The following is an 11,474-nucleotide window of genomic DNA, read 5'->3' as shown; positions in this document are numbered from 1 at the left end:
AATTGAATTGAATTGAATTGAATTGAATTGAATTGAATATATACCGACTTTGGTTGAGAACGTGTTGGATAGAAGCATTTGAAGTTTCATCATTAGCTCATGCCTTAAACAAATATATCATTAAATAAATGTTGCCAGTTTGTTGATTTTTTTGCTATATTTCCTGATGAGCCACAGATGTAATCACATTCCTCTACCTTTAACACTTTGATGGGAGGATGACATTTATGAGCACTGTAATTTTGTAAGTGTTAGTACTGACCGTATACAAGCAGCTCTCAACCACAGCAGGTTCAGGGACCAGGCCAGGCAAACAGCGGGCAATGTAGCGCTGCAGGATGTCAATATCAGACCTGTCAGTTTGCTTGTCTCTCTGGTCTGGGTCGGTCTCACTGCCCATATGGTAGCATATCTGCACACAGAATGACATCATTATTTCGGTCTAGTACACTATGAGCTTGGAAGCCCTGCAAACTTCAAATGAAAAGCAGCAGCAGTAGTTTGTTCATAGTATATTATACGATCCAACTCAGAAGTACTGGTATTTGATTTTCTATAATTTCATGTTTTTGCATGCTTATATTTACTTCTAGCAAAATTTCATAACTCATTTTTTGTCTTTGTGTCATTTCTGCCTTGATGTACTGCCACCACCATCATCATTTGCATGACAATAACTCCCAACAGACACGGACTGGAACTCCTTAAGCACATGTCCACTGCAAACCCACTCCTGTTTAAAGGAGCAGGTGCACCATGAGCTCTTTACTCTGTTTACCACTCAGCAGCCCCCATGCGGGATTATCATGTCATGTTGCAGGGAAGCAAAGCAAGAGATTCTTCAACAGTAAGTAATTCCATGAATCCATAACCTTTCTTGTATTGACAGTTTTACAGCTGATGTGCAATGAGTCGCACTCTCAGTAAGAACAACATTAACGTTAATGTTTCTGTGCTGTTTAAGGTTTGCTTATATCAGTCATATTAAACTGGAAACATAATACCAAACACACACACACACATATATATGTATATATATATATATATATATATATAGATATATATATATATAAAATGAGTCATTTGCGGGGGATGTGATGCTCAAAAAAAAAGGCATCCACTTATTTACAGACACCTATTTCCCAATGTGAGTCCATGGGAAAGTCTTCTTGGACCTACTGGCATCACATGACAGACCCAGAAGTTGTGGGTGGGTAGGTTGGTAGGTAGGTCAATGGGTAGGTAGGCAGACCTTAATTATCATTGCACAAATAAAACAAAATGGGGCAGCTATCCTTGCCAGTGCAAAAGGGCAAAATTGAGAACATGTTTATACAGTAAGATAAAAGAATTTAACTATAAAAACGAAGTAAAATACAAGAGCACAGTTTGGCCACCCTCTCTCAAACTGGCTTCAAAGTTCAGCGCATTTCCTCTAGGCCTGATCCTATTTTACTAACTCCGTCATGTTGTTTCTACTGTAGCCCAGAGAGGACAAACCAAACACCGGCTCTAGACAGGACCATCTGCATTTTTAGCATCGGCTACAGTAGTTCTCCTACTGTACGTGCAGAAGTTTTAGTTGGTTGTAATCTACAACTTCACCACTAGATGCCACTAAATCCAACACACTAGACATTCAGGTGTGCAAGAAAACAGTCATTAAATGAAACTAATGCTTCTAGTTGTCCTCCTCCCCCTAATCCACACCAAAATGCTCACTAAATCTAAACGCAGGGCCTCAGTAGCCTGAGTCGGAAAAACAACTCTTTAAAGTACACAGCAATATGGTATTAAGGTCCCACAGCTCTGTTTGTGCAGTGCTGAATGAGGCTTTTTCAGGGAGTCATTAGTTGTTTCATGTACAGCTATGTAATAAGACAGGAAATTATTTGTTTTACACATCTATGTTACTTATTTAGGCCCCTATTGCTAGCTTCAAAGGTAAATGACAAAAGGGAAGGAGGAGTGACTGTCATACACACACTCCACACTTCCAAAGCTGCTTTTGTGTGCTGCTCCTGTCAGCCAGGTCTGACACATACAGTGTCACCAGAGACTAGAGGCACAGCGAGGAGGCTGAGGATTTAAAAGAGCTGCAGTTTTTTATTTTTATCTACAGGATTTTCTGATTTAGAAAACTTTCAGTCAGGTCCATGCAGTAAAAATAACAACAAAAGCAAACTCCTCTCTGCTTCATTCGGGGTTTTATTTCAAATTATGTTAATGGTCATACAGTAGCTCTGGTGACTCACTCGTGTCTCAGAGTGAATAATGTGACGTGGCATCACCATCTGTCCACCACTCTCTTCCATGCATGTGTTCTGCTATTAGGCTGTGAGCTCCTGCTGGCTCGCCATAATGCCCAAAATAGAGATGTGCCATCAGATGACATCAAACCCAGCACAACTCCCACAACTAATCTAATGTTGAGGGAGGGCAAATCATATTTAACAGTTAATTTTGCAGCATTGCTTTTATTTTAAAGTGGCCTGAAATTGTACCACCAGTTATATGGTTCTCAAAAGTAACATTCCGAGCAGAATGATGTGATCACAAATTTGAGTTTCAGCGATTTACTTTTTGGATATTGGAGATAGTTGTTTATGTTTATTCAAATTTTTGGACTTTTATAGACCATAGGAACAACATGTATTAATTTTGATAATTGGTATAGTTTCCCTTTAATCTTAAAATAAGCACAACATAATTTAAAACATAACATACAAATCACTGCATCAGGCTTTCCAATCCTGGAGAAAAACCTTATGCAGTTTGCAAAAACATGCTACTTGAAAAAGATTTATTTTCCAACTCCACAACCACTGGGGCCAATCATCAGGAAACTTGTTGCATATGTCCACATAAGTCACTTACAATATACCCTGGAAATTTCATTCAAATTGGCCAATCAAATTGTTTGTCTTGTTGTTGAATAATAACACTGAATACTGTGTAAAAATATTTTGAAATCGCTCAGTAGTTCCAAATTATTGCATTGGCCTTTCACAAAAGTTTGGCCATAAGTCAATGGCAGTTTGTACAAACAGCACCAAACATTTAATAACTTATATTTTTAACTAAGCTATTGAAGCCCGTGCTCAAAAGCTTTCTGCAGTTGACCAATAGGAAGTATCAGTGCTGCCAGCACAGATTTGGATGTAAATGAATAAGCATCTGTCAGATCATCAAAAAAACCTGTTGGTTATTCTTAATGCAGGTGTTGTAAACTGTCAAAGGTCTTGGTCCTACCCAGCTTTCCAGAGATCAGGTCCATGCTGGCCTAAAATCTGGAATTGCACCTTGCGGCTATATTAAATTTGTTTCTTTTTGTATTGTTTTTCATTTTGATAAATCATACAAAAAGTATTTCTACATTTGAAATATGTTACTGTTTGCTGGTTAGCAAAGCACTTTTATGGTTATAAGACACCACATGCTATGGTAATCTTTCAGAAGTTAGTGCTTCAGTGTATGCATATATCTTAATTTGATAAAAAGTCCTGCTTTAGTGCACACACAGTACTTGTTTAGATGCTAATACTGAATAATGAAGTCAAATGATCAACTAGAAAAGCTAATAGCTGAAATTGCATCATAAAATAAATGATCATTAATAAAGTCTACTTTATGTTATTACCATGAATATCTGAGGGGTCTGTACAGAGTGTAGAGTTTCTCCTCCGTTTAGTCACACTTCAGGGTTCAGTATTGTGACATACCTTCACCAGGCCTGGGTACTCGTTGGATGGAAGGCCATAGATGTGCTCTTTGGCTTCCTTGCCCTCAGTCATCAAGAAGCAAGGAAAGCGTTGCTTCACGTTGTATGATCCGGGAACCTTCTCTTTCCAGTAGCACACGTTAATCTTCACCACCTGTAGTATCAATCAGTTCAATGCAATCAATTTTATTTATAAAGCAGGGCTTTACAGCATACAACATCCCTCTGTCCTTAGGACCCTCGCAGCGGATAAAGAAAAGCTCCCCCCAAAAAAACCCTTTAACGGGGGAAAAAAAAAGTTAGAAACCTCAGGAAGAGCAACTGAGGAGGGATCCCTCTTCCAGGACGGACAAGACGTACAACAGATGTCGTACAGAACAGATGAACATAATAAATTAACAGTAATCCGTATGACACAATGAGACAGAAAGAGAGAGAGACAGAGACAGAGAGAGATGCAGGACAGACGGTAACGAAACCAGATAGTGAAACCAGGAAAACTATTAGTACCAGCCAAGGTCCAAGACATCTGGCTGTCACTGAAGACCAAGTAATTGGCCACAGTGTATACTTTGCATGAGTTTTGATGCGCAAAAAATCCTTGATTGAAATTCAGAGAGTTTCTTAAGCACTAGCTGCAACAAAGTAGCTAAATATGTTGTTTGCCAGTGCCTACTAAAACTGTTAACATATGACCATGAGAAAAATGATTGCAATTTTTCTGGTCATGAATACGTAATAAATATTGAAAGTTTAGTCTATAGGGGCTTAGAACATTATAATGGAAGACGATATGATGGCAATTCCCATGCTTGATTATGCTTCTTTGGTTGTTGCAGCAATTTTTGGGTTGATACAATTTATTACCCAGATTTGGTGCTAAATTTAAGCATTTTTGACCACTGGAGAATTGATAAAAATGCTTAAAATCCCTCCAAAATGCCACATTGAGATACCAAAACCTTGAGGAATAACAAAGAAAAATCCATTATTATGCTTTTGGTATCAAAAACTTTTGATGTTTTGAGATCTCTGTGAGAACTGCATTTTTAAGTTACTGGATGGCGAGCACCTCTGTTCTGGAAAACTGCTGAGAAACAACCTTATTGTCAATATTCCGATGAAAGCCATCCATCCTTTGAATGTCTGAGGTCTCTAGTTTGTGGTTGTAAAGTTTTATGAGGCTGGTATTATCCCAGAGGTCACAACAGGTCATTTTATACAGTGATGTCAAGTTTAAAAAAAGTAGTCTCACAACAATGAAATGGATACTATGGGGACTAACACATGAATACAGTTGAGCTCACTGAATCCACAAGAGTCTCAGCTTTTTCAGCTATACCCAACTGCAGCAATTCCAAGACTGTTTAGGGAAGCCAGTATGCAGAAATATTCAAATACAACAGGCAAAAATAACAACTCTGCACTGCATAAGAAATAAGGCATGCTTTTTGCCAAAAACTGCCTGGTACTAGCAGAAAGTGGGCATGTCTGTAAAGGGTAGCCTCGTGGGTATCCATAGAACCCATTTTCATTCAGCTATCTTGAGGTTCGTCTTGAGTTGAAGGCCCCCTTTTGAAATTAGTAGGGCTGTAGTCAAAAAAAGAAATTCTTGGTCGACTGAAGTCGCACATAATCTTCAACTAACTGATTAGTCGTGGGGAAAAAAAAATCTGCACATTATTTTTACTTCTGTGGTGGTGTGTCTATGTTGTACTCTGCAGTTCTACCTCCTGGTCGGCGGTGGAGGACTGTGTTAAATGCTATGAAATTTAGTTGATTCAAAACACACATTAGATATGGCTTAATAGAGACAATGTCAAACACAAGGATGCAAATTGGCTTCACTATAAATCGCAGAACTGACAGACAAACACTTGTCTTTATCTGGACACATTTCCCCCACCAATACAACATGCTAACGTTATTAGCACAAGCCTATGGCATTTTACATTGTATAAATTAGTCTAGCAATGAGCGGAGATTTCCTCTGGTCATATGAAGCCAGGATAAATCCCGAAGTATAAATCCCTAAAGGATAGATCACAGACAAGACTTAAAATGCTATTTTAGTGGAGGCTTTACTGTCTTCACAATTTATTGTTTCTTATCTGTGAATCAAAAGTAAATACAAGCTTTGTTTCCACTGAGGGAAATGGTTTCAGTATACAGAACCAGACAGGAGGTCTGTGTCACTGCGTGCCCACCCTAACGCTCGGTGGGTGAGTTCAACGTAGTGTAAACAGCGGGGGTGTTTTGAAAACACCCCCATTTTCACAGGTAACTTAGCCTGTCCCCCCACTGCCACAGGAAATGATGGATTAATCCTGGAAAGCTATTGATGTAGCACTTTTCTCCTTATGAAAGTAACACGGCGATTATTCAACCAATGAGAATTTGGTCAGACGAGAGCATATCAACCAAATAATCGACCAGTCGACCAGGAGACTACAGCCCTAGAAATTAGCCAAGCCAGTTTAAAATTTTGCCTAAATTTGCAGCATTATTTAACCCCCTATCCATTGACAAACTAGCATGACAATGAATACCAAGGGATTCTTCAAGTCTTCTAGTTTCATATGATACCAGTATCTTCATTCTAGCTTTAGAACTTACTCAGCCTCTGACAGACAGTACAGTCGGCTGAGGACATCTTTGTCCTTGGGGAATGGAAGAGGTCAAAGGACATGCTCACAATTTTTCAAGTCTGTCTGACATCACCTTACAACAATAGTCAGATTTAATATTTGCTGTAATAATTTCTCTTGTTCACACTGGCAATTCAAAGATCCCTTCCTAAAGGATAAACTTTTTAATAAAAAAAATAATATTTTTTTTTCCCAGAATGATGACTGTAGATTCAGCTCAGTGGCCATTGTGCATTTTTGCAAATACCTTACATTTGCACATTTCATACATATCAGATCAATGTATCGTAAGTGACATGGTATGTAAGCTGACTTTGTCAACGTGAGGTGGAGAGGATCGATGGTGTGTCACCTATGCAAGACACCTGCCAAGCTGCAGACAACTGCAGACCATTTTTCAAGACCAACAAACAACAAAAGAGGTGGTGACTTAGTGAGTAGTTTCTGTGTTAAAGCATTTTTTTACCAAGACATTGCTGCTCCTCCAGCTGGAATTGGGGGCCCCCAAACCAGGTATTTTAATTCAGAACATGACCTCCTAACCGTAACCAAGTGGTTTTTGTGCCTAAACCTAACCACATGGTAACCACAGCACTGATGAAACATAAAGTTTCATTGTATTTACTTCCATTGTAACTGTGACTGCAGGGGATATCAAAGGCAAGGGGAACAAAATCAGTTTGTACATAAAGGCACTTGACTATTGTTTTAAAAAGACTTGGAAAAAATATGAACGCACCCTTTTGTTTAGGCTTGGGCACATTACATTAACTATAGTTAGGGAAAGATTGTTGTCATATTTGTTGTTGTCAAGGTTAGAAGAAACTACACTGACTGTTGTTAGGAAACAGAATTTATACCATGGTCTGGGTGAATACTCAATTCTGATTGGCTGCAGGGTGTCCGTAAAAAGGTGTTATAGGACAGCTAAAAAGACGTTCCGGTCAAATTGCCTGATGACAGGTTCTAAATTATTGCGCTGGCTCAACTGCTATTTTGTAACCATAGCAATGGAGTCTCAGAGCAGAGGCAACGGATTACAACGGGCATCATGAGTGATTTTATCATTTGATTTCATTTATTTCATGAATTTGATCATTTTGATGACAGATCTAGGTTGGCTCTCTGACACCAGCCTGGAAACTCCGATCATGACCGTCATGGGACATCGGTGTGAAAGCAGCCGGCAGGCTTATTGGGCTCCGTCAGCGCAGGACAGACGAGACTGAAGCAACATCTTGTCGTCTCCAAATGTCCAAACAAACAGTACTCAATCTGTCAATCTCCGTCCTTCAAATGCCACTATGATGGACATACCCATATCACTTTCAAATTTCACTATTAATGGTAATGTAGCATTTAATTTTAAATAGGAAACAATCATTAATTTGTTAATGTGTTTATATGATTTAATCTCGACTACTATATGCTTATGAATTATTTGTTGCAATTAAAAATGATTTTGACTAGCACTTTGCACATCATCCTCTGACCACCAGAGTCTGTAACACACAAGCGGTAAGAAGTGCACTGGCTTTCTGAAATAATCATCTTCTCAATAATATCATGTAACGTTTAGCCATCATCTCACTTCCCTTCACTGATCAGAGTCGCTATGCTCTCTACGCTGCGGCCACAGCGCGTTTCCATGGCAATGCCTGTCAACTACAGAGATTAAATAGTCCGCTCAGCTGTGGCTTGTGAAAAACTCTACTGTAAAACACATTAAAGCATAAATACTTGATTTAATATTCATTTCTTTGGTAAGTGACCATGGTATAAGCGGGTTAATGCCCTTCGAGGTGTCCATTATCAGGAATTAATGGACTCTGCGGAAGCTCCGCTTTGTGTTGGACGGTTCATGCCTCCGCGTCGTCCATTAATTCCTGATAATGGACACCTCGTCGGGCATTAACCCTTACGTAAACATGCTGTGTCAACCTCCCAATTAGGGCTGCAAGATATATCGTTTGAACATCGCCATCGTGATGTGCGCATGTGCAATAGTCACATCGCAGGACATGTGATGTTTTCTCTTTTTTCAGAACATGTTAACTTTTGTTTTGCTTCAGAAAAGCAGCTCTGAAGAAAGCTCCTTGCTCCGCTCTACTCGTCTCTCTCTCTCTCTCTCTCTTGCTGTCTCTCCCTCTCTCCCAGCACTCTGCAGCCCCTCCCCCTCTCATGCACACACTGCAGTCACACACTGAAAATGAGCGACATGCAAGAGGGAGAAACAATTACAGATGCCTTTGCCAGTGTAGCACCTTACAATAAAAAGTCCAAACGACAGAGAGAAATCAAAGATGCAATAACTTTTACCTCGCTAAAGACATGGTACCAATCTACACAGTTGCCAAAGAGGGGTACTCCACCCCCATTTTGTAGCAAAAACTCCTAAAATGACATACCCAAATTAAAATGATTGTAGCGTCTGAACTGCTCTGACTACATGCATGTAATGCATGTATGAGGTCTTGCCAGAAAGAAAACTCTCTGAAGTTTCTTGTGAAAGTGTCAGAAACACTCTAGGTGATACAGAGACAGAGTAATGGGCCTTTGAAGTCAGTAAAAAATTGCCTAGAATAAAATAAAAAATGTTTTTCAGGATGAATAACTGTCTGTGGCTTCATCTGAGCAGGTAAATGACACTGTGGGGCTGTAGGCACACTATCAGTGAAAACTTGTTTCAAATTTTAAGAAGATTGCTCAAAGTATGACCATTCTACAGTGTTTTTTCCATGAAAAGATCCACGCGGAGCTCCAAATGACAAGTCGGTCACTCTGCTTCAAAACAGTACTATTAGTGATCAAACAACACTCAGCCAGCTTCAAACATTGTACCTTATTGAAATCAGGTGTGATTATGATAGCTGATATTGTTTATGACACAGAAACACCATAAAATATCACCAAATAAAGCCATATGAAACGTGAAAGTTATGATCCCACTTTCTAGACGGTGTATCTCAGCCAAAAATAGTGGTAGGAGTGAGACGCTTACCTTTTATAAAACAGCTAAGTCCCCGCTAACGGCTCCACATAAGATCGCGAGTAGTCTCTATATATACATACATTCAGTGAATGTAGAGTCTGTAGGCAAACCCCGGAAATCTTGCCTCCGGAAGAAGAGCGGAAGAGCCCTGGTTTCTGGTTGTAGGCTGTTTGTAGTCCGCGTGATATTGACTAATCACGTTTGAGCCGGTTGCAGTTGTTGCCAGGTTAAACGGTCCGTGCGGTGAACTAACGAGGCGGAACATAATTGGCGTCACTGCAAACTCTGAATCCATCGCAATGGTTCAGCATATTTACTTATATATAAACGGAAGCCGGAAACGGAAATTCGCCTCCTCCGCCCACATCAAACCGGAATGCCAAAAAATCAGGGATCTGCCCCCAGAGGCTGTATTCGGCATCTGACTTCCGGCAGACGCCGAATACAGCCAATGGGTTCCGAGAATGGATCGCGAGTAATCCTTTAACTTTTCCCGTTGAAAAACAGCATGACATGACTTGTCACCACTCATCGCGATTTTGGACTTCGTTTATTTTTGAAAAGTCGAGAGCTTCCTGAATCCAACAATACCAAACATCACATGGTTTGATGACGTAGTACGCCTGGGAGATACCATTTAAGAGAGGAGGAGGGGAGCAAGGACGTCGGCATCCTGGCGGAGTTAGAGAGGTTAAAAACATGATCCTTCATTCACAGATGAACCCCCTTACTTTAGAGTATGTCATGTTAAATCATTGATCTTAACCTGGATTAATATAAGGGTATTATATGAATGCAATGGTGTCATGGTGTCATGGTGTCAACCTAATTCTTTCCAAATAGAGCTATTCAAGTCTTCTGGTGAAAATTCTTGTATTTTTTAATAAAAAAAAAAAAAAATCCCAATGTCAGTTTCTTTCCAATATCATGCAGCCCTACTCCCAATGATGTTTTGCAGTGCTAATAACAATATGCTGCATCTGCCTTTGCCCCTGACAGACAAGTCATAATTTCCATGGCCACCAGAGGTGCTTATGAGGCAAGAGTAAACATTTGCCTTTCTTTTTATGCATCTGGAATAACAAATGCTATGTGGAGAACACTCTCTACTCACCTAAGTGAGGTCACATCTGAGGTTTGACTAGCTTTGCTAAAAACACAGGTTTTACTCTCTCACTGACAAAATTTTAGTTGACACGCATTGAGAAAAAATATTTTTATGGATGTGATCAAATTATAGTTATGATAAATTTGATTTCAAGAAAAACAAAAACAAAACCGGGTAAATTATCGCTTAATTACTGAGCATGTTATGGTCATTTGAAATGTTTAACCATACCTAATTGGAGCTGCTCTCCATATACCATACAGTGCTGTACGCACAGATTATTGAATTTTTTCCTTTTTAGTTTTTCTGACTGAGGCTAGGCTGTCTCTTTGCACACATGTGAGATTTTACAAAATACTGCAGAGGTTGAATAGGAGCCATAGTGTAGACATGAAGTGTCATGTAAAGACAAACAAGAATTACAGCTTCCCATTCGAATGCCTCCACAAACCCATCACTCCTACACTTTACATCCATGTCTGTGAAAACATGGATGCTTCACATGCATCTTCTCTATAGAACACAGAGTTTGGCTTCACCTGGTGAAGTTTCAAAGTGGATACCAAGATTAGTGTCAGCATTTCAGGTCTGACCAAATGTCTCCCCTTCCGTTCTTTAGATATGACATTGAATAATGGCCAGAAATATGTTTTTGCAGAACATTATGATGTTACTGTGAAGGTGACCTTTGACCTTTTGGATATAAAATGTCATCACTTTGATACTGATATTCTATTAGACAGATGTCAAATTTGATCAGAACTTGAGTATACGTTCTTGAGTTAGAGCCAAAAACATATTTTGTGAGGACACAGTCACTTGACCTTCAACATTCCACCACCAAATTCTAATCTGTTCATTGTTCAGTCCAAGTGGACGTTAGTGCCAAATTTGAGGAAACTCCCTCAAGGCCTACTTGAGATATTGCATTAACAAGAATGAGACAGATGCAAGGTCACAATGACCTTGACTTTTGACCACCATAATCTAATCAGTTCATTCTTG

General features: G+C 39.5%; 1 protein-coding gene across 2 annotated transcripts in view; it reads right to left on the bottom strand.

Annotated features, from left to right (window-relative positions):
• pipox (pipecolic acid oxidase) overlaps positions 1–11,474 on the bottom strand; it is a 78,427-nt gene that overhangs the window by 29,256 nt on the left and 37,697 nt on the right. The window contains exons 5-6 of one of the 2 annotated variants that reach the window (XM_050056309.1): positions 3,723–3,875; positions 263–412 (exon numbers count right to left, since the gene is read on the bottom strand). In XM_050056309.1, coding sequence (XP_049912266.1) covers positions 263–412; positions 3,723–3,875 — 303 coding nt within the window. The remainder of the gene's footprint in view (positions 1–262; positions 413–3,722; positions 3,876–11,474) is intronic. The other variant, XM_050056318.1, reaches the window with a different exon arrangement.

Source organism: Epinephelus moara, chromosome 2 (genome assembly GCF_006386435.1).
Source record: "Epinephelus moara isolate mb chromosome 2, YSFRI_EMoa_1.0, whole genome shotgun sequence".
Classification (NCBI taxonomy): Eukaryota; Metazoa; Chordata; class Actinopteri; order Perciformes; family Serranidae; genus Epinephelus; species Epinephelus moara.
This window is presented reverse-complemented; position numbering and strand designations above follow the sequence as displayed.